General features: G+C 35.1%; 2 protein-coding genes and 1 pseudogene across 3 annotated transcripts; 2 read left to right on the top strand and 1 right to left on the bottom strand.

Annotated features, from left to right (window-relative positions):
• Window positions 1-1,730: 1,730 nt before the first annotated feature.
• On the top strand, window positions 1,731-2,789 carry LOC143596364 (E3 ubiquitin-protein ligase RSL1-like). The gene is made up of 2 exons (XM_077075157.1): window positions 1,731-2,578; window positions 2,653-2,789. The coding sequence occupies exons 1-2, from the start codon at window positions 1,758-1,760 to the stop codon at window positions 2,726-2,728; spliced, it is 897 nt and encodes a 298-aa protein (XP_076931272.1). The 5' UTR covers window positions 1,731-1,757; the 3' UTR covers window positions 2,729-2,789.
• Window positions 2,790-11,675: 8,886 nt separating this feature from the next.
• On the top strand, window positions 11,676-16,074 carry LOC143596362 (bifunctional TH2 protein, mitochondrial-like). 2 transcript variants are annotated; one of them, XR_013146696.1, is made up of 7 exons: window positions 11,676-11,981; window positions 12,074-12,182; window positions 12,990-13,271; window positions 13,745-14,168; window positions 14,265-14,531; window positions 15,317-15,912; window positions 15,997-16,074. XR_013146696.1 is itself a non-coding variant. In XM_077075156.1 (6 exons), the coding sequence occupies exons 1-6, from the start codon at window positions 11,824-11,826 to the stop codon at window positions 15,730-15,732; spliced, it is 1,656 nt and encodes a 551-aa protein (XP_076931271.1). In that variant the 5' UTR covers window positions 11,676-11,823; the 3' UTR covers window positions 15,733-16,023. The 2 variants fall into 2 exon arrangements, 1 of the variants encoding a protein (XP_076931271.1); XM_077075156.1 differs by having other exon boundaries at window positions 15,317-16,023.
• Window positions 16,075-19,567: 3,493 nt separating this feature from the next.
• LOC143596361 (scarecrow-like protein 32 pseudogene) lies at window positions 19,568-21,048 on the bottom strand (annotated as a pseudogene).
• Window positions 21,049-22,303: the final 1,255 nt, after the last annotated feature.

Here is a 22,303-nt window from a genome sequence, read left to right as displayed (position 1 = left end):
CGTACAAAAGTTTGTGTTCAAGTTTGTTTGTTTGTTAAATGAACGAATGAATATATGTAATCAATAGGTCTTAAATATGAAAGTCTAACTTATTTTAAATTAATGTTAGTTATGAATAAAGTTGAATCAATATTTAAACGGATTGAACAGATATACACAAACAAATGTTTATTGAACTACGTGCGCGTTTGTTCATGTGCTTTCGTTTGATTAAATGAACAAAAATTTGTTTTCATGTATGTTTGTTTGTTTAATGAACGATATAAAAGATTGAACACATATAAATAAACGAACGTGAACGTAAGTACGCAATGAATTAACAGAACATTTGTTCATGTTTGTGTGTTTGATCAAATGAACAAGAAATTGTTTCATGTTTGTTTGTTTGTTAAATAAGCCAACATAAACGAATATATGCAATCAAAGGATCTTAAATATGTAAATCAAACTGCTATCAAACTAATATTGGTAATAAATAATTTGATTTCATATTTGATTTTTTTAGATTGTTTTTACTTCTTTTGATTTATCACTAACCTATTTATCAGATTTATCTAAAATAAGTCGGATTTATTTAATTTACTTAAATCCTCTTTATAATTATCAACTTTTATGGTTTCTGAATTCCACAAAGTCATTGAAAAACATGGCTAGTAGAGTTTTTTTTTTCTTTTTCATCTTTCTTCTAGTTTAATCTGTTGTGGTTTACAAACAATGTTTTAACCCGAAACATGTCAAAATGGTTTTTTCGGACGTTGAAATGGGTTGGTTTTTAAAGCAGAAACTTGTCAAAACGGGTTCTCCAAAGCTTGAAATATATTATTGTTTAAACCAGAAAATTGTCAAAACGGTTTTTAAAGGTTGAACAAGCTGTTGTTTTAACCAGAAAGATGCTTTAAACACGTTGAACAAGCTGCTGCTTTAACCAGAAATATGTTTTAAGGTTGAAAAATATGGTTATGAACAGGTTAAATTATGTCAATGATCATTCGAGTCTTTTCTATTTATTACTTTTTGAACTTTTGGTTTTCAAGCTTTGAACATTTTGGTTTTGGATAATTTTACGGTTTTAAACTTATGATATTGGATAATTTTTGGTATTTGAACGATGTTATTCAGGTTTTGGAATGCGTAATATATTTTTCTTTTTTTTTCTTGGGCCCTTGTTTTTTCTTTGCGCCTTATGGCGCATTTGATAACTGTGACGGGACATTTGTTCACACTTTTGTTTGATTAAATGAACACAAATTTGTTTTCATGTCCGTTCGTTTGTTAAATGAACGAACATAAACGATTGAACAAATATGAATAATCAAGAGTTCATGAACGTAAATGCGTAACAAACTAATGGAACATTTATACATGTTTGTGCGTTTGATTAAATGAACAAGAAATTGTTTCATGTTTGTTCGTTTGCTATATGAACCAACATGAACGAATATACATAATTAAATGGTCTTAATTATGTAAATCAAACTGGTTTCCAACTAATATTAGCAATAAATAATTTAGATCCATGTTTAAACGAATGAGCAAATATAAACAAACGAACTGCAACAAACACTCACGAATTTAATGAACTAATGAGAATTGTTTATGTTCGTTCTTTTATTTAAATGAACAAAAATTTGTGTTCATGTTCAACGAACATAAACAAACTTCCTGCCAAACTGTTCACTATTTACTCTTTAAGTCTGTTTAATCATTTGTTTCATGTGTTAATTCGACCCGAACCGTAGCAAAGACACACGTGCAACATGGCTAGCAGTTCAACCTGTCAACAACTTCACAATATTGACCTCGTAGATGAGTCATATTTTTTAGCTCTTCATGATGATGATGAAGTCATCCCAATTTCTGATGAGAAATATGCTGAAGAACTTCAACTCCAAGAAGCGCTAATATCCAGCTCGCTATCACTAACTATCTCAACCGCCTCTTGTTCATCATCAATAACCACCTCAATCGCCTCTTGTTCATCATCCTCCCAACCACCCATAACGATAATCCAACCAACTAAACCGCCGAAAAACTTATGCGCTATATGCATGGACACAAAACCACAACACGAAATGTTCCAAAACACAAAAGACTGCACCCATGATTTCTGCACTGACTGCATCCGTACATACATAGCCGCCAAAATAAAGGAAAACATAACCGCGGTCAAGTGTCCCGACCCCACCTGTGACAGGGTGATTGGGCCACAAGACTGTGGGAACGTTGTTCCAAAAGAGGTGTTGGAAAGATGGGAGGATATTTTGTGCGAGTCTTTGATTATGTCGTCTGAGAAGTTTTACTGCCCGTTTAAGGATTGCTCGGCTATGATGGTGGACGATGGTGGTGTCGTGGTGACGGTTTCAGAGTGTCCGAGTTGTAACAGGCTGTTTTGCGCGCAGTGTAAGGTGGTGTGGCATTGTGGGATGAGTTGTGATGAGTTTGAGTTGTGGAAGAAGGGTGAGTTGGGTGGAGATGATAATATGCTGATTAATCTTGCTAAGGATAAGAAGTGGATGAGGTGCTCAAATTGTAAGTTTTTTGTGGAGAGAGTTGATGGCTGCTTGCATATGTCATGCAGGTAGGTGCTCAGTATTAAATAACTGAAGTTAAATGAATGTTTAGTGTTTATTGATGTTGTGTTTTTGGTTGTAGGTGTGGGCATGAGTTTTGTTATGGGTGTGGAGAGGCATATGCTTCTACTCATGTGTGCGCACCAGGTCGAGTTTAAAGCGGAATCACATGTCCTAAAAGCTCTTTTGATAAGTTTGTGACTTGTTTTTGTTTTTTTTTGTATTTACCAACTCTATGTTTTGTAAAGCTGAGAGTGGAATTATGTGAGGGAATACAATGGAAGTGACATTGGTACATACAAGAAGGAAACTTTCGGCTCATGGGTTAAATTAGCCGAAATTGACCCGACTGTAACTGAATTACCCGAATCGAAAAGTTAACCAACGGTTTGGTTAAGCCATAATGGATTACCAAAAATTGGTGCTTCCTTATCTTTTATATATCATGGCACCTTTGGACTAGCCAAACAATGTCATTTTCTTGGTCCCAAGTGACGAATTACAAAGTCTAAAAGGCATGCACAAGTAGCACTTAATTGGATGAGCATACTTAAAAGAATACGAAATCTCTCTTGATTGTTAAATTTTTAGTAAATTACTAAAAAATATTGGAGATAAAACTCAACTGATACCAAACGGAAGGCCCATGGCAGCCGACATAAAACTCTCTTGAGGGTAGTTTGGTTTGCAGTTTAAAAATATAAAAATGGGGGCAATATCATTTCAAAATAATTTAAATAGGTCACTCAACTTTAAAAATTGTTCTAAATATAGTTACTCAACTTTAATATTTTATTAAATTATAAAGGTTTTAACATGTTTTTTAGCCTTTTTCTTTTTTGTTTCAAATAGGAAATTTTTTTATCTGCTTTTTTATGTTAACGTTGAGTGGCGACGTGAATTTTATTTTTTATTTTTAAATTTTAATATAATTAACGTTTTTTTAAATTATTTAAATTTAACTACATATATTGTAAATTATAACTCCAACATCTTATCCCCCATTTCTTTCTTGACGCACAAAAAAATCGGTCAGACTTGATTTGAAGATCTAGTGATCCGATTTGGATAAAAATTACATGAGTGACCTAATTAGAACAATTTTATAACTTGGTTATTATTCTATCATATATTCCCCGTCAAACTAGAATTTAAAGAAATCAGAGTTAATTCCTATGAAAATTTGTACCATGTTTGGTTGATAAGTTTGACTAAGGAATTGGAACTGCAACAAAGTTAAATTACATAATTACCCTTTCTTTTTAAAACCTGTTTTCCAAATCCAAGTCTTTAATTACCAGCTCAATTTACTTATGTTTTTGGATTGCGTCGATTTTTTTGGACGAATATGATTTAACTCTTTTGACGAACCGATTTTCTGTTTATCGACAAAGATGATTTCGGTGATGTCCAGAACTTATCGGTTTTCTGTTTGGATGATTCTGCTTATTATGTAAAAGGATGATTTCGAGAACCAATAAATTTTTTTAATGGGGGCATTTGTGGTTTCTTACGAATTCTTATGATTTTTTGGTATATAAATAATTTATTCATGTGTAAGGGGTTGTATTTTCTTGTTACAAAAAATTCCATTGGAAATAAAATCCCTCAAATCAAGGGAATTTGTGATCTCACGAACCAGACGCCTTCGTGGTTCACCATCAGAATGGCTCAAAAATCCTTTGGTGATGGATGGTGGTGGGTGGTGATGGATGGTGGTGGCAGACAGTGGGTGGGTGGTGGTGGATGGTGGCGGTAGTGGTGGTGATGAAGGCGAACGGTGGGGGTGGTGGTGATAGAATCTCGTCTCTCAAGACGAGATTTAAAAATCTTTTTTCATACAATTTGAAAATATGTACGAAAAAGGTAGGAAATATAAAAAAACAGTCTTGGGAGACTGCTTTTTGAGAAAAAAAGTTTAGAAAAAATTTGGATTTTTGCTCCAACATTTTAAAATTATTTGAACTTTTCCTTTATTATTTTCCCAAATCTGGTCTCCTCCCTAACTTTCTTTAAAGATTTGGCCTACTCCCTCTAATTATTATGTTTTCACAATGCGTATAGAGAGTCCAAATTCTCAAAAATTCTACGGAAAAAATGGCTATTTAGAACTTTCTCTCTCTAAAAAGGACTTTTTAGGAATTTTCCCTTAACCAAATTAAGTTGGAGCCATTGACACAAACTTGGCACAAGTAAATATAACAGGAAACAATAAAAGAATTAAAAAACTAACCCCGGGGAGGGGGTTAATTGTTATTTTCTTTTGATTAAATTAGTGGTCAGTTAATTGTTTACTTAGTGGGTCGGTTATGTATCTTGGCTATATAAGTAACTAGTTATTATGTGTGATGGATATGAAAGATAATATGTTGATTGAATGATCAAGTCTCTTCCAAAAACCTATGAATTATAATCTGGTTTCTATCTATTTTCTTTGGACCATTTGATTAACTTTTAGACAAGTGCAGAACTTGGAATTGATACAAACACACAAAGTATTCAAATCCGAGTGATGAAGACAAAACCAACCGACTTTGTCCTGGCAAAGTGCTTAAGCGTAATATCTAATCAGGGTCCTCTAAACACGACAATCGTGGAGATGAGATACAAATATCATTGGAAAAATGATTTTTACAGACCAACAAATGGTTACTCTCATGGTGCTTACAAAGATAACCCGGAAACTCACATATTAAATAGTAAGCTTTGATACTATTTAACCTCATAACAAATCAAAATATATTATAAATAGGGAAAAATGAATAAAAGGTTGTTAGCCACCTAACCTTAGTGTGAAACTAATCAAAAGGAATATCGTTTTGATTAAATCTTACTAAAATTAATCTAAATCCTTTTATTCTTCGTTTACTCTTCATTCCACAGTTTGACCACTAGAGATGAACAATAAGTTGAATACTAGTATGAAGAATATTAATTTTTAAAGAAGCTACATTAACGTGAGTAACTTCAACAATTTTAGATTAATTGTTTTAAAAGATTTTCAGTTAAGGTCTTATACCCACATGCATTTTTCAAGGATTTGAAACAAGATTTCAAGATGATGGATTCTTGATAGGCTTGAGACAAATAGGCTTGTAAACGAACCGAACGTTCGGGAACTATTCGTGAATCGTTTGGCGGGAAGTTCGTTTATGTTCGTTTATTTAATAAATTAACAAACATGAACAAAAAATTTGTGTTCGTTTAATTAAACGAACGAATATGAACACATGTTCCGTTAGTTCATTTATGTTCATGAACGTTCGTTTATGTTCGTTTATGTTTGTTTATACATTAATAGAACATAATTAAATATTATCTAGATAGGTAATCTAATTAAAGGTTTCTATATTTGTTAATTTGCATTCATTTAGATGTTTTCATTTAAGTTCATTTATGTTCGTTTATCTTTGTTCAGTTATGTTCGTTTAGATTTTAAACAAACTAACACAAATGTCCCTATTTATATAAACGAACATGAACATAAATATTTGTTCGATTAAGTGTCCGTGTTCTTTTAAAGTTAAATGAACGAACACGAGCATGCCTTTGTTTGTGTTCATTCGATTCGTTTACAGGCTTTCATTATTCACATTGATGAATACATTGGTCTCAATCTATATGCTCTGCCGATTTTGTTTGTGTTTGTTTGTGTTCTTGAACCGTTCGTGAACACATAAATTTTGTTAATGAACGAACACGAACATAAAATCTCGTTCGGTAAGTATTCGTGAACACATTATTTTCTTAACGAATGAACATGCACAAGGTCTTGTTCGTGTTCGTTCGGTTCATTTACAGCCCTAGACTAGAGTTCATGTAATTGAAATTGTGGGCATTTTGAATAATAAGAGATTTGTTCTTCTCCCATCTTAATGTTTGTTTCCTTCTACTCGTTCATCCGAAACAAAATCAGTTATCCCAAAATGATTATGCATTCTTTATACAATTAGACCCACTCAATGTTTGATGATGCAAATTTTTAAATTGATTTCAAACATAATTTAAATACGTAATTAGAGCATATTTGGGATTTAGTTTGAAAAATGTTTATTCGCTTTTTCAAGAAGTCATTTTAAAAAGCCAAAAATTGAGGCTTTTAGAAAACTACTTTTTAACCATTTCAAAAAGCTAAAATAAAAAATATTTTTGTGATTGCCAATCACATTTTTTTGGCTTTTTGAAAACACAAATAAGCCAATAAGCATTTTCAAACTCAATCCCAAACATACTCTTAATTTAGGATTTAGATTACACTAAGCTTATAATCCTAATTAGAAGTCAATCGTTCTATGTTGGAATTTGGTTTGGCTAAATCGATGGAATGGAGAGTAAATGAAGAATTAAAAGGATTTGGAATATTTTTAGTAAGATTTATGATATGTGCCAACCATGTTCACATGCACACATGCACCAGTAGTTGTTGCAGTTTCTTGTAGTTTGGTTCATGCATTTTCTTTTGATTAAATTAGTGGTCAGTTAATTGTTTACTTAATGGGTCGATTATGTATCTTGGTTATATAAGCAACTAGTTATTATGTGTGATGGATATGAATGAAAATATGTTGATTGAATGATCAAGTCTCTTCCAAAAACCTATGAATTATAATCTGGTTTTTATCTATTTTCTTTGGACCATTTGATTAACGATTAGGTTCGTATTAATTGGTATCAGAGCTGCCGTGATCTCCCGGACCTATGGCTGCTCAAATACTATCCAAACACGAATTGTTGGATCGAATCGAGTCAACAATTGCGGAGATGATTGATCTTCTCAAAAATCGACCTCGATTCCCAACTCCTACCACCGCTTCTGCCACCACAATGCCAACACCAGCAACTGTCGCCTCACTGCCACAACCACCACTGGCCCTGAAAATTGCCGCACCACCCGCACTCAAAACCGCACCGCAAAAATAGTGTGCAACTTATCAACCTCATTCCAGCTACACCTTCAATTATAATTGTCATGTTGTTACTTGGTATCAATCACTAGTGAAGAACATCGCCCTGGTCAAAGATGTAACCTTGGAGCATAATTGGCGCCCACCATGGTGTTATGCTAATTACCATATGTTTGCTTCCGGGAGAACCGAATGGCGACCACCATAGGAATTCGTCCATGTCATGCTTAGCTCTAGATTTTCAACCTTGTGGACAAGGTTTTTTCAAGTGTGGGGAAATGATATGTGCCACCCACGTTCACATACACACATTGTAACATCTCGGATTTTTAAAACCCGTATCGTATACATCTAACCTGACCCGAAACATTTTTACATCTTTATTATTATTGAAAATCAAATGTTTATAAGTAATTAAGTTTATAATGTTCACTTTAGGCCCTTTATCCTTTACAAATTGTTTATTTTCTATTTATTTCTTAAAATGTTCAAATATTGACCAAATAACAAACTACAAGGACTAAACATGTACAAAATGAAATTCCCTCTTATTTTGGCCGGAGCACCACGTGATGGGGTGGCCTTCCCCCACTGTGCGACGCCTTGGAGTCCCTGCACAGATCGTGTAGCCGATTTTCTTTCCTATTTCGTTTTTAGCATATAAATCGCTTATTTTAGGCATAAATGAGTGAATTAAGGTCCAAGAAAAGGATATTAACTAAAATACAAGTCCATACCCTTAGATTACTGATCAAGCACGAAATCTTTTGGTTTATTTTGTAGATATTCTCATTAAAACCGTATCTTGTTACTTAAACGAGTGAATCTTCCAAATATGGTTCGTTTTTGCTATTCCTATATAAAGAAGTTTCATAATCTCTGCCATAAACTTTAAATTAACCCTAGGAGACATCCTCAGCCGTCACCTACCTATGATCATCATCAAATCCTTCGGTTTTTGCTTATTCATTGAAGATACAATGCTTGTTCTTTGACTTTGCTTAAGTGTGGACCTTTGACTCATCGTATCTGTTGATTCTTTTACTTTCCGGGTAAGTTGTAAACATAGGAATTGTTCATATATATTCCCTAGTCAATAATCTTTAATCAATTTTGGTGGTTGAAGGGTGTTGACTGGTCAAATAGTTTAAAACTTGTTAAAGGGCAAAATAGTCAACTTGTTTGACTTTATGTTTTCTCATACTTTTGGTCGGATTCAATGTTTGGTCCAGAAGACTTTTATTCTCGTAACGAAATTTTAAGGCTACTGACCAAAACCTGACTTTCGACTCGCTGTTCGGATTCTGGTCAGTACCAGCTCGCTTAAATCTTAAATATAACATAACTTGAGTTCTAAACATCCGTTTGAATTGATTTCAGCGGCAACGAGTTCGTTTTTATCTATATTATCATATCTCAAAGATTCAGATTCTAATTGTTTATATCGTTTGACGTGTAGTGGATGACTCGCTTGCTCGTTAGCTCGTTTAATCGCATTTATTAATCGTCTGCCATTACTCTAAGGTGATTTTGATCATTCCCCTTTTTATCTAATGTTTTCAAACGTTTTGGGGACATATGTGTACTTACTCATATTTTCTATCATATATATATATATACACAAAGTCGCAAACATAATCATTGTGTGAATATCAATTAAATGCTATTTGCTAATTGCTACTTGTTTAATTGTTTACTTATTCGCATTCAGAGAGGTCCAACGTATTCCCTTGTATAGGGTGCTCATTAGTATGATCATACGACCGTCTTAGTAACCGGAGCCCGATTCGCTTGGCGAAGGTAAACTGACAATTTTAGTCATCGTAATCAATGCCCGATTCGCTTGGCAACGATTCATTGGCACACTAGCAAGACTTTGATTGTGTATATGGTTTGTTAAGCTTTGATTGATTATTACCACATAGGTTGGTTTGCGTATTTAACATTTATCATTTATCTATCATATATATTATTGTTGTGTCAAAATCTGGTGATCATCTCACTCAATATATGTTGTTGACAACCTCTTTTATTTTCTACGCATATGCAGGTTGCTTTGTATTGAAGATTGAAGTTGGACACTTAGACAAGACCTTAGGATATAAACAAGATAATCATTATTTGAGGTTACATTCATGTATTTAAATTGTTTGTCATATCTGGATATTGTGTGTATTCTTCAATAAAACAATTAATTAGATATTGTCACATTTTATGTATGATAGTATCTTCAAGCTGTGAGCAATCGGATCACGCCCCGGCATTTCCGCCTTAGGTTGGGTTGTGACACACATGCAGCAGTAGTTGTTGCAGTTTCTTGTAGTTTGGTTCATGCATTTTCTTTTGATTAAATTTGTGGTTAGTTAATTATTTACTTAGTGGGTCAGTTATGTATCTTGGCTATATAAGCAACTAGTTATTATGTGTGATGGATATGAATGAAAATATGTTGATTGAATGATCAAGTCTCTTCCAAAAACCTATGAATTATAATCTGGTTTTTATCTATTTTCTTTAGACCATTTGATTAACGATTAGGTTCGTATTAATTGGTATCAGAGCTGCCGTGATCTCCCCGGACCTATGGCTGCTCAAATACTATCCAAACACGAATTGTTGGATCGAATCGAGTCAACAATTGCGGAGATGATTGATCTTCTCAAAAAGTGACCTCGGTTCCCAACTCCTGCCACCGCTTCCGCCACCACAATGCCAACACCAGCAACTGTCGCCTCACTGCCACAACCACCACCGGCCCTAAAATTGCCGCACCACCCGCACTCAAAACCGCCCCGCCTGCCGCATATGTTGCCTACCCACCACAAAACAGTGTGCAACTTATCAACCTCATCCCAGCTACACCTTCAATTATAGCTAATTACCATATGTTTGCTGCCGGAGAACCGAATGGCGACCACCGTGGGAATTCGTCCATGTCGTGCTTAGCTTCAGATTTTCAACCTTGTGGACAAGGTTTCTTCAAGTGTGGGGGAATGATATTTGCCACCCACATTCACACACATGCACCAGTAGTTGTTGCAGTTTCTTGTAGTTTGGTTCATGCATTTTCTTTTGATTAAATTAGTGGTCGGTTAATTGTTTAGTTAGGGTCGGTTATGTATCTTGGCTATATAAGCCACTAGTTATTATGTGTTATGGATATGAATGAAAATATGTTGATTGAATGATCAAGTCTCTTCCAAAACCTATGAATTCTAATTTGGTTTCTATCTATTTTCTTTGGACCATTTGATTAACGAGTAGGTTCGTATCAATTTAATCAGAATGACGTAGTTTTGATTGGTTTCACACCTAAGTTAGAGCATTCTCATCCCATCCCCTATCTCCAAACAAAAAATTACACTAAAACTCACTTTATTTTCTCTCTCTATTTCAATTAAATAATACTTTTTATATCTTTTATCATTACCTTTTCTCCTTCCTTCACTCACAACACTTTCAAAATATATTAAAAAATTATAGGGGATGAACAGTAACTTTTCAAATATACAGAAAAATCAATACTTTTTCTAAAATATAAAAACTTTTCACTCACAACACCCTGAATCACTCTCTAAATTATAAAAACACCCTCACATAATATAAGAGGTTGGATAAGAATGCTCTTAGGCGTATAACATCCCATATTCACTTAACCATTATAAATAATTGTTTACTTCACCTGGTTGATCATCCAAGGATAGAGCTACACAAATAAGTTTTCGTCCAAGCAATTCGGTTTTAGTCAAAGAAATAAAAATTGGTTTCTATCGAAACCAAATTGGTTTAAAATGCTTTCTATCCACCTGTGTTCGATTTCAACGAAAGAGTTTCTCACTTGTTTCTTTTAAACCGGTTTCTAAAACGGTTCGGTTTTGATTTAAAAACCTTTTAATTTACCATCTCTAAAATACCTTTTCTTTCACATCAATAATGTATTATGTCCATGTCTATATCCATCAAAGGCGACCCTAGTCAAACCCCAAATCCAAAACAACAAAGTGGAACATCACTTTTCTTTTTCACTTTTCATTTTCCAATTCCAATTCTAATTCCACCACCCAAACCAAACCAACCCCCCCGCCCAACTTCTTCCTTTTGACATCTACCTCCTCCTCTTACACTATTACACTCTCCATATACACACACACACTCAATCATTCCCCCAATTAACTCCATTCTATTAATAATAATTCCCCAATTAACTCTTTCTTGATTCCCCTGTTTCTTGTTTTACAATTCCAATCAATTTCATTCGATCCATGATCTTTAACCAAAACAAAACTCGACCCACATCTTAAATCAACCCCAATTGCAAAACCCTGAACCACTTTCTCTCAATTCCATCAATGGCGGCAAATCGGTTCTGGGCCAATTTTAGTAAAGAATCGGTTATTACTCTCTACACGCCGTTTATTGTTTCTTTGGGTTCTGGGACTTTAAAACTACATGCATTTGCGCATTTTGTTGCTCAGGATGTTCAGTTTTTGAAATGCTTTGCTCAAGCGTAAGTGGGTTTTATGAATGATTCTGTTGTTAATTTGCTCTGTTTTTGTTATTTGGGGATATTGATATTATTATTATTTTTGGGGGTTTTAGATATGAATTGGCGGAGGATTGTGCGGATGATGATGATGCTAGAGTTTGTATTGTTGAATTGAGAAAGAGGGTTCTTAAAGAGCTTAAACATCATGGTTCTTTTGTACAAGTAAGACCTTATTAATTGTTATAGTTTGGTGTTAATTTGCATTAGGTTTAGAGTCTTGATGTTGGTTGGGTTTTCTTGCCTTTAGTTAGGTGGATAAAAGTGTAATTAACATTATCTTTGTCAAATTGTTATTCTCCTAGTGGTCTTATTCAATTTTTAATCATTTATTTTGGTTGATTTATTTAAATTGTTTTTCCACTTATGGTGAAGTGACATTTGTGTCTATTTTTGCTATCAAGAAACATTTATGGGTAAAAGTTTATTCAAAATTTGATATGGATGAAATGCTAACCCCTTATTTATATGTGCATTGAAAAACATATATGTCTAGTAATAGTATTCAAGTAGTGATTGAAACAATGTGAAAGTAAACAAACATGTCTGGATGAAAACTAACCAAAATTTGTTTTGGGCATCAGAAAGGAAATATAATATTAAAATTTCCTTGTAAAAGTACATATATATTATTTTTCCTTTTCAATATCAGTTTCCCAATTCTTTTTAATTCAATGTGACATCATTCTTTTTGCTCCTTGAACTTTAGTTTTCTTTTAGAAATCATGGGATTAACACGTGCTATGGCTGTTTCTTGAACATTTAGATTAACATCTTGAGCAAAATTAGTTTGATTGATGAAAAATATCTGCTGAACTCTAGTTTCTTAAGATTTTATGATTGTTTCTAGACAAAAGGATTAGACATGAATTTTGTAACATTAACCGTATTAACAGAAATATTATGTATGACATTTGCATTAAAATATATGGTTTTAAAGAACTAATGGAAGTTGCATAATGTGCTTATTAGGGGTGGGATATTGACTTGTCAAAAGAAACTACACCAAACCCTGCAACCACAAAGTACACAAATTTCGTGTTAGCAACCGCCTCGGGGAAAGTTGAAGGAGTAAAAGGTCCTGGTGAACTCGCGACTCCGTTTGAAAAAACAAAAGTTGCAGCATATACACTTAGTGCAATGGCTCCTTATTTGAGGCTTAATGCTTTTCTTGGTAAGGAGCTTATGGATGTTAATGATGATCAACACCTGTACAAGAAATGGATCGACAAGTACTCCTCTGAAACTTATCAGGTTTGATTTTTTCTTTTTTAGTTTGACTTCTGACGTCAAAGTCAGCATAATATTTATTTGTAGAAAAAGCATGCTATGTAATATACCTTAAGCTCTCATGAATGTATTCTTGTAAATATTGGTAACTATTACCGTGCCATATATATGGATGAGGGAATTTTCCACCTGTTTGTGTGGCATTTTATTGCTAATGGAACAAATAGAAAAAGAATTTCTAATTTAAAATGGCACCTATGTTAAATTCAAGTGCTTATAACCTTCTGGATTGACTTTTATCGTCACATTTAATATATAAATTATATACAAAATAAAAAAAAACAAATAGTGTCAGGAAGTCAACCTGACGGGCTTTTCTAGCCCGTCTTTGAAAGTTATCAGTTTTGATGTGAACTCATTTGACTCGCTACTTAAACCGATCATGTTTGTGGTTTTGACATGTTTTTTAAAATGGTTTATGTACTTTATAAATTTAGGCAGCGTTGCTCCAGACTGAAGACGTGCTGGACAAGTTAAGTGTATCTTTAACGGGCGAAGAGCTTGATATTATGCAAAAACTTTATCATCAAGCGTTAAAACTTGAAATGGAGTTCTTTTTAGCTCAGTCCGTTGACCAACAAACCGTTCTTCCATTATCGAAGCAGCATAATTCTGCTGACCACCGTCTTATGTTTTTTTCTGATTTTGACTTGACATGCACTGTGGTGGATTCCTCTGCTATTTTAGCTGAGATTGCAATTGTCACCGCACCAAAATCAGATCAAAGTCAGCCACCTGAAAGTCAAAGTCAAATCGTTAGGATGTCCTCGGCTGACTTGAGAAACACATGGGAGGTACTCTCGAGAGAGTATACTGAAGAGTTTGAACACTGCACAGAAAACGTTCTAGCCAATCAGAAAGGTACAATCTTTAATTGTTTAATCTCATACTAATTAAATTATTTAATATTATCAACATAAGTTTTTTTTTTTTTTTTTTTTTGTTGGTTCTTTGCAGCTGAAGGGTTTGATTATGAGGGGCTGAAGAAAGCGCTTGAACAATTATCAGAATTCGAGAAGAGGGCAAATATGAGAGTGATTGAATCGAATGTGCTCAAGGGTTTGAATGTTGAAGATATTAAACGGGCTGGTGAACGACTTATTTTGCATGATGGTTGCATGGGTTTCTTTCAAAGCATCTCCAATGACCAAAGTTTAAATGCGAATGTTCATGTTCTATCTTATTGTTGGTGTGCTGATCTTATTAGGTCTTCTTTCTCATCAGGTATGCTCATTGTTACTTCTAATATATATTACTGTTGTTAGTTCACTAGTTCGGATTGGGTGAGTTCAGTTTGTCACAAAACACCCTTTGTCCCTTTAAAAAAAAAGTTTTATGCAAATAATTAGTGTGTTGAATATGGTCACTAAGTTTTACTGTTTTGAATGATAATTTAAATTTTTAAATAAAGTTGTTTAAAGATTACATGTGGGGTAACTTTTGACCTGTTTCTTTTTTAGTTAACATATATATTTTTTACTTGTATAACTCGTCGGATATTAAACAAAACCCACATAAACCCACTTAGGGGTGTCAATCATGTCGGATTGACGCTCGTGTCAAACACATTCACCCTAATTCGCACACACTTTATATTGTATAATCCTAACACGACACGTTTAACCCATTTATGTAAACGTGTCAAACGGATTGGTGGATGTAATCTAGTTGTAAACATGTTAATCGAGTTGGTGGGTTGTAAACAAAATAAGCTAAACGGGTTTGTGGGTCGACCTGTTTATGTAAACAGGTTGGTGGGCCGTTTAACTAAACAGGCCAACCTGAACACGATCATTTTTAAGCATGCATTTTTGTACGGGTTCGGTTGACCTGAAATACTATTTGTCCAACAACCGTGAGCCTGTATAAATAATTACATATGATATGATTACGTATGTAAGAGCATTTCAACAACAATCTAAATAAAACAATTTAGTTAGTTTTATACTTTTATGCATAGAACATCAAAATTATTAATAAAAGTTTGATCTTTTTCATCAAATGAACAGGTGGCATACACACAATGCATATACATGCAAACGAGTTTGAGTATGAAAACTCTCTATCCACCGGTGACATCATTAAAAAGGTTGAGACCCCAGTTGACAAGCTTCAAGCTTTTACTGGCATTCTCAAATGCAGCGACCAAACTGACAAAACCAATCTAACAATTTACATCGGGGACTCTGTTGGCGACTTGTTATGCCTTCTAGAAGCTGACATAGGCATAGTTATTGGCTCAAGTTCGAGTCTTAGAAAAATTGCAACCCATTTTGGTGTTTCATTTGTTCCATTGTTTCCTGCTTTAATCAAGAAACAAAAAGAACATGTCGAAGGAAGTGTGTTTAGTTGGAATCGCTTATCGGGTGTCTTGTATACAGTTACTAGTTGGGCCGAAGTACATTCTTTCATCGTCGGTTTTTGAAGTGAAAACCGATTAATGTGTAGTTATAGAACAAAAAGGAGGCATTTTTACATATAATAGGATGAAGATGCAAATTGTCATGGCTGCTGGTTTTTTTATGGGCCATATATTTTCATAAATCTTGTGTCTTTTCGTCTCATAACAGGATTTTCTGCTTGGATAATGAGTTTTTTGAAGTTGGTATGAATCTTTTTGTGATCTTGTTGACTTTTTGTTTGACTTTTTTGTGGTGTTGTTGACTTGGTTTGAATTTGGTTCTTGCAGGCAGAGAATTAATGTTGCTGAGATGAAAAGTATCATAAACTTGAAGGGTTTGTTTCATAATTCAAGGTTATTTTTTTGTGGTTTGTAATTGCTACTTGATCTTCCAGATTTTGATTCAAATTTTGGTTGGTACATATGTGAAAACTTGTGATGAGAAATTGGAAAATCTTCACTTGTACACTAATTCAAATCGTCTTTTACATTCTCTCTCTCAATATTAAATAATGTTATTATAATTAATTAATAAGCTTTACATGTGAATATGTGATGGCATTATTTGGAATATTATTCTACAGAAAACGACAACTATAGGGAAGTTATATAGTTTAATATTCTTATTATTTTAAATCAGAATGTTACTTGTTTTAAAATATTCTTATTAGGAAATGTTCAAACAGTAAAAGAGGAGTTATGAAGGCTAGAAAAAAAAACGCTTATAGGTTTCAGTTTGGCATTTTAAAGTTTCTGAATTTTAGATTTTTTTGGGTTAAAATGTTGTGTATAACTGTGAATTTGGATCCAGAATTGAGGGTAACGATTTGGTATCAGAAAACTCGTAGGATATCTCAATACCCTGCTAATCAATGTGGCATTCCAGGGTGGCTTTCAAAGGGTTAAAGGATTCAAATCTAAGACCTCTATTAGAGGAGCTTAAACATTAATACCCCTTCATATACCACATAGAATCGGGTTTAGAAACCGATATCCATTTACATATAAGTTATCAAACTCAAAATCATAATGATAAATCATAATGATTCTTGAATGCAAATCAAACTTGGAGTCTTCAACTAACAAAAAAAAATAAAAACTTCTAACACCATAAAAGATAAAAGTAAATATTAAAAGAAATAAGACATAAAACATGTCAGAATTAACTACATAACTCTAAGGGGGTGTTTGGGATTCCTTATTTTACTTCCTTAGGCTGAGGGGTGTGGAGCGCTAGAGGGGGCGCGTGAGCCCATCCGCTCGCGCCCCGGGGCGCGAGCACCACACCACCGAGGCGCGAGAGGGGCGCGAGCGCGGAAAAAGAGACAGGCGCAAGGCCAGTAGCGGCTGGGAATGGGCGTGAAGGGGTCTTGGGTTGCGTAAATAGAGCCGTTGGGCTCTTTGTTTATTAAAAAAAAAAAATTTTTTTCTCTATAAAACCAATATCACATACCAATATCACATACCATCAACCCATTTTAACCATATCAAACACAACTTCAATCTCCAAACTCATATATAATATCCCAAAACCAATTTTTTTTTTAAAAAATAATGTCGTCGTACTGGTCTGATTCCGACTCCTCCGAAGAGGATGATTTGCTTCTTCATGTAGGGGGAGTTTTGACCGCAACCGTGGTCAATCTCTTGCAAAATCAAGCCCATCAACCCCGACTCCCGAGGGTTAGAGCACCACCTCGTGATCGTGATCGATCGGGTGCTAACGATACTTTGATGAGGCATTATTTTAGCCCTCAACCGGTATACGCGGAGTCGGATTTTCGAACTCGTTTTCGAATGAGCAGGCAATTGTTCACGCGTATAGCGAGTGATTTAGAGGCACGGTATCCCTTTTTTCAACAAAGGGAGGATGCTAGGGGTCTTCCCGGTTTTACCCCTCTTCAAAAATGCACGGCTGCTATCCGTCAATTAGCGTACGGCATCTCGTCGGACGCTTTGGATGAGTATTTACAGATGTCGAAAAGGGTTGCTCGTGAATCCCTTCATTTTTTCTGCCAAGGTAAAAAACATTAATTTTACTTTTTATTAAATATTTATTACATTTTGTAATATATATTGTACGTAGGAGTCATATCGACTTACGCTCGGAGATATCTGCGTAAACCTACAACGTATGACATCCAACGCATATATGAGGTGCACGCAGAAAAACATGGTTTTCCTGGGATGCTAGGTAGCATCGATTGTACGCATGTTGGATGGGCTATGTGTCCAACGGCCTGGCGAGGTCAGTTCCACCGTGGTGATCATGAAGGGCCGACCCTCATACTTGAGGCGGCGGTGTCACAGGATCTTTGGTTTTGGCATGCGTTTTTTGGTGTTGCTGGGTCAAATAACGACCTTAATGTTATCGATCAGTCACATTTGATCAACGACCTTATCGACGGGGTTGAACCACCTCAATCTTTTCTTGCAAATGAAGAACTCTTCAAGTACGGGTACTATCTGGTCGATGGTATTTACAACGAATGGGATGTGTTAGTTCAAGCTTTTACAGATCCAATCGCCGACAAACGGAAGTATTTTACGAAGAAGCAAGAGTCTGCTAGAAAAGATATTGAAAGAGCTTTTGGAGCTATAAAAAAACAATATTATGTTCTGGCGAACCCGATACGTTATTGGACTCGGGAGAGGATAATGGACGTCGTCTACACGTGTCTTATCCTACACAACATGACGTTAGAAGACGAGGGCAAAGCTATATGCCAAAACTACCAAGGTGACATTCCGCCACAACCGTCCACAATCAGTGATCAACAAAAACTTCATAACATAGCAAATATCAAGAGCCGTGAGATACACGGGGGTCTTCGACATGAGTTGGTTGAACATTTGTGGACGAGGCGACCAGATGATCTTGTATTAGATTAGTTTTATTATTAAATATTATTGTTTGTTTAATTTTTAGTATGTTTTTTTTTATTATGAATTTTCAAAAAAATGTGTGTTTTTTTAAATAATATCTTGTTTTTTTAATAATACGTTTTTTTAATACATTTATAAAAAAATAAAAAAATAAACCGCTCGCGCCCCCTCTCGCGCCCCTCCACACCATGCCCCGGGGCGCGAGCACCACAACCAACACCCATCTTATCAAGTTTCTCTCTCTGCCACACGTCACAATATTATTGGCTGGAGCCCCCACTCGCGCCCCCTCTCGCGCCCCCCACACCCCTCAGCCTTATAACTTTTCATTAGGTTAATAAGTTGCAACAATATAACTTACTAACTTTTTCCTCTCACATCAAAAGCAACACCAAACATCTTATTCTTTTTCAAAAAGTTAATAAGTTATAAATTACTGAAAATAAGCAATCCCAAACACCCACTAAGGGGGTGTTTGAGATTGCTTATTTTCCCCTCCTTTTAACTTTTGCAAAAAGGAGAAAATAGAAAAATGTGTTTGGATAAGTGAAAATGACTTCATGTTTTAACTTTTCATTTAGTGTAAAAAACTGATTTTGAAAAGTTAAGAATTTTTGACTTTTGGGTTAAAAATGCCTATGTACCCACATAAACTAATCTAAACACTTTTTTTCAAAACTCCTTTTCAAAGGTCATAATTTATAAAAATCCTTTTAACCAAAAGTCCTTTTGGACTAAATAAGGAATCCCAAACACACCCTAAACTTCTTGAAATAAAAAAACTACAAACTTGAGTAAAGAAAGAAAGAAAGATTTCAGTAGCTCTTTCATAGTCTCCATCCTTATTTCTGCTCACTTTGCAGCTTTTTTCTGACTACTGATCAATAACAGTCACTAACTTAGTCACTTTCTTCTCAACCCTACCTATCCGCAGGGTAATTAACGGAGCTACCTATGTACAACATATCACCACTTCCATTATTAATTTCACTTTCTAAACTCAAACAACTACATTAAAGTTTAAACTAACATATATGGTGCTCTAATGATCCATTATTTGGTCTTCAAACCCATATGCAAACCATGCAGTAGCATACACAGAGTTATGCCCCTTCCATGTGAGCACAATCATATCATCTTCAGTCTTCATTCCCCAACCACTTGCATTCTCATCCAGCAAGAACTTCACTTCACTAACTGTCTCTTCACCAAATGGCACACTAAAAAACCCTAAAGTTTTCATTCTTTGGGAGAATTTTGCACCAGACTCTAGTCTTTCTATCCTTTGGCTCCCTTCAAATCCAATAATGTTTTCGATTTTGTGACCGATATCCGCTTCATACTCCATTCTTTGACAACTGTCTTTAGGCAAGAAAGTTTCCAGTGCATCAAAGGGTATCCACAAGAAGTTAAAACAACTGGTGATTCTTGACGCTAAACTAGATGATCCCAGATCGGAATCTTCGTCAACGACTGTTAGTATACGGGGATTCAAGCTTTTGATTAGTTCAAGAAACGAGTCGGTATCGGGCATGTAACGGACCCAGTTCTGGCAGTTAATAACTAGCTCCTCGTCCTCTCGGACGAGGTTAGTTTGAGTTAAAAGAAATTCATAGTTAAAGTTGATAGAAGATTCTTCAATAGAAGGTGAAGCTTCAATCACATTAAACTCAAACGGAACGTTTCTAAAGTTGGCGAAATTGGTTAACCGGAGACCTACTTCTTCGATTAACACGTTTACAAATGGAGGCACCAAAGGCCTCCAAGAAGGCACTGATATGCGCACGCTGGGAGGCCCTTCAGGCCTCTTAGCGAGCGTGTCTATCAGTGTCGGCCATTGCATACAATGAGTGATACTAAAGTCCAAAATATGTACTTTAGCACACCTTTGTGTAGCTTTAAAAATAGCACTATTTGATGCACAAAATCCAAACCTATGCCAAGGGATAAGATCAACATAACTAGCTAACTCAGTCACACTCATGAGTCTTCTTTGAAATGCACTCCTTTCATTAAAACTCATGGGTGTAGGACAAACCCTAGAAGCCCTAGACACAAGTGCCCTCAAGAACCATGATGCAAGCCTTTGGTTAGGGTCACCGGATGAAGAAGCCACGTTGTTTAGGACCCACATGACTTGTTGAGCTGAGTTTATGTCGCGGTTTTCGAGAGCGTTTGCGCAGTGTAGGAGAAGCTTTTCGATGCAGGCGCCATCGAGGTTGCCTAAGCAGCCTTTGAGTGCAACCGAGAGTGGATTTTGGCGGGAGTTGAAGAGGGTTGGATTTGATAAAGAAGTTGAAGATGGGTTTGCTCTGAGTTCGGCTTTCATGTCGATTTGGGAGATAGATTGAGATCTGTGCATGTACAACTTAGATTAAGTTGATGTTATGTTTCATGGATATGATTGGGGTTGCAGATATTAATTATTAGGGTTTAGTTTGGAAAAACATGTTAGGGGGAGAGAGATTTGTGTCATTATATCTTGTATACATGTAATGGGTTGACCATATATACACATGCGTGCACTAAAAGGTTGAATATTTACAAACACTTATGTAAAAGATGACATTTTCATAATTCATGGTTTTTTGTTTGTTTGTTCTTTTTTTAATGGCAATTTAGGTTTTTTTGTTTTGTAAAAGAGAGGCTCCAACTTAGACCATGGGCAGATGATGAGGCTTCACCTTAGCTCATATGCTGAGGCTTCATCTTTGATTGCACACTGATTGTCTTTTCTATTAAACATAAAAATGAAATGTAGGGTAGTATCAAAGTCTATTGGTTGACGCTTAGGAACCTTTATAGCATGATAGCCCATTGAATACCTATTTTAAGAATATTTTAGTCAAACATATATATCCATTGTTAAAACATTCAAGATTGCGGGTGTAATTCACTATGTAATAAGTTTTGAATAAGCAAACAGTTTTCTCACGTTGTCTTAACTTACAAATGTATACATACCATATATTGCTACAAATACTACATATACTTACATGGATGCAAGTGTCTTTATCACGTACAACTCAAGCATATACATACATGTGTGTCATGTGACATTCGTCTTTTTTTTATATTTGTATTTCTTTTATTATCCGTTTGTAATCGGATTTTCATAATTAATACGAATCGTCGAATTTATTTTTATTGTTTTGTCTTTCACTCGTATTGTCATTTGATGCCTTTAAAGTATCAGTTATACGCAAATTTAACGCCTACAACAAAGGTTTTACTTCTTTTAACCAACAACCAAACCCAAAGGACCTTATTGCAAAATAACTAAAACCTTCCCCCCCCCCCTTTTCTTCCTCTCCCCGTCACCACCGACGACCCCCTCCCCCCTTTCCATTTTTTTGTTTCAATTGACCCAGAAATCACGGAATTAAACGCGTAAATTCGTTTCTTGTTCAACGCAAAATGAAACATTATAGAAAGTTTGTTAATTGACAGTTCGTTTATATCAATTTCTTTAACTCTAAGCCGCGGACTAAGCCGACCATGTATCGTTATAAATACGTAATAAGAACTCAATTAAATTACTCTGCACCACCACCTCCTTATTACGAAACGAAACCCTATCCTAATTGCATCATTATAATAGTTCATGACCACGTTTAAGTTCATCATCAAGCCGAAACCCTAACTCGTCATTCTCCTACAATATGTAACCATTTCAGGTAATTGTAACGTGCATTAGAATCGTGATTTA

This window comes from Bidens hawaiensis, unplaced genomic scaffold (assembly GCF_021521415.1).
Source record: "Bidens hawaiensis isolate Kalapana, Puna unplaced genomic scaffold, B.hawaiensis_p1.1 tig00046283_1, whole genome shotgun sequence".
Taxonomy (NCBI): Eukaryota; Viridiplantae; Streptophyta; class Magnoliopsida; order Asterales; family Asteraceae; genus Bidens; species Bidens hawaiensis.
Note: the sequence above shows the minus strand (reverse complement) of the source record. Positions and strands in the feature narration are given on the sequence as shown.

What these genes read in the sequence shown, in the direction of transcription:
- LOC143596362 (XM_077075156.1), top strand. Translation starts at nt 11,824, where the DNA reads ATGGCGGCAAATCGGTTCTGGGCCAATTTTAGTAAAGAATCGGTTATT. An exon ending in ATCATGGTTCTTTTGTACAA is followed by an intron (nt 12,183 to 12,989) that starts GTAAGACCTTAT and finishes TGTGCTTATTAG; the next exon opens with GGGTGGGATATTGACTTGTC. An exon ending in TAGGTCTTCTTTCTCATCAG is followed by an intron (nt 14,532 to 15,316) that starts GTATGCTCATTG and finishes TCAAATGAACAG; the next exon opens with GTGGCATACACACAATGCAT.
- LOC143596364 (XM_077075157.1), top strand. Translation starts at nt 1,758, where the DNA reads ATGGCTAGCAGTTCAACCTGTCAACAACTTCACAATATTGACCTCGTA. An exon ending in TGCTTGCATATGTCATGCAG is followed by an intron (nt 2,579 to 2,652) that starts GTAGGTGCTCAG and finishes TTTTGGTTGTAG; the next exon opens with GTGTGGGCATGAGTTTTGTT.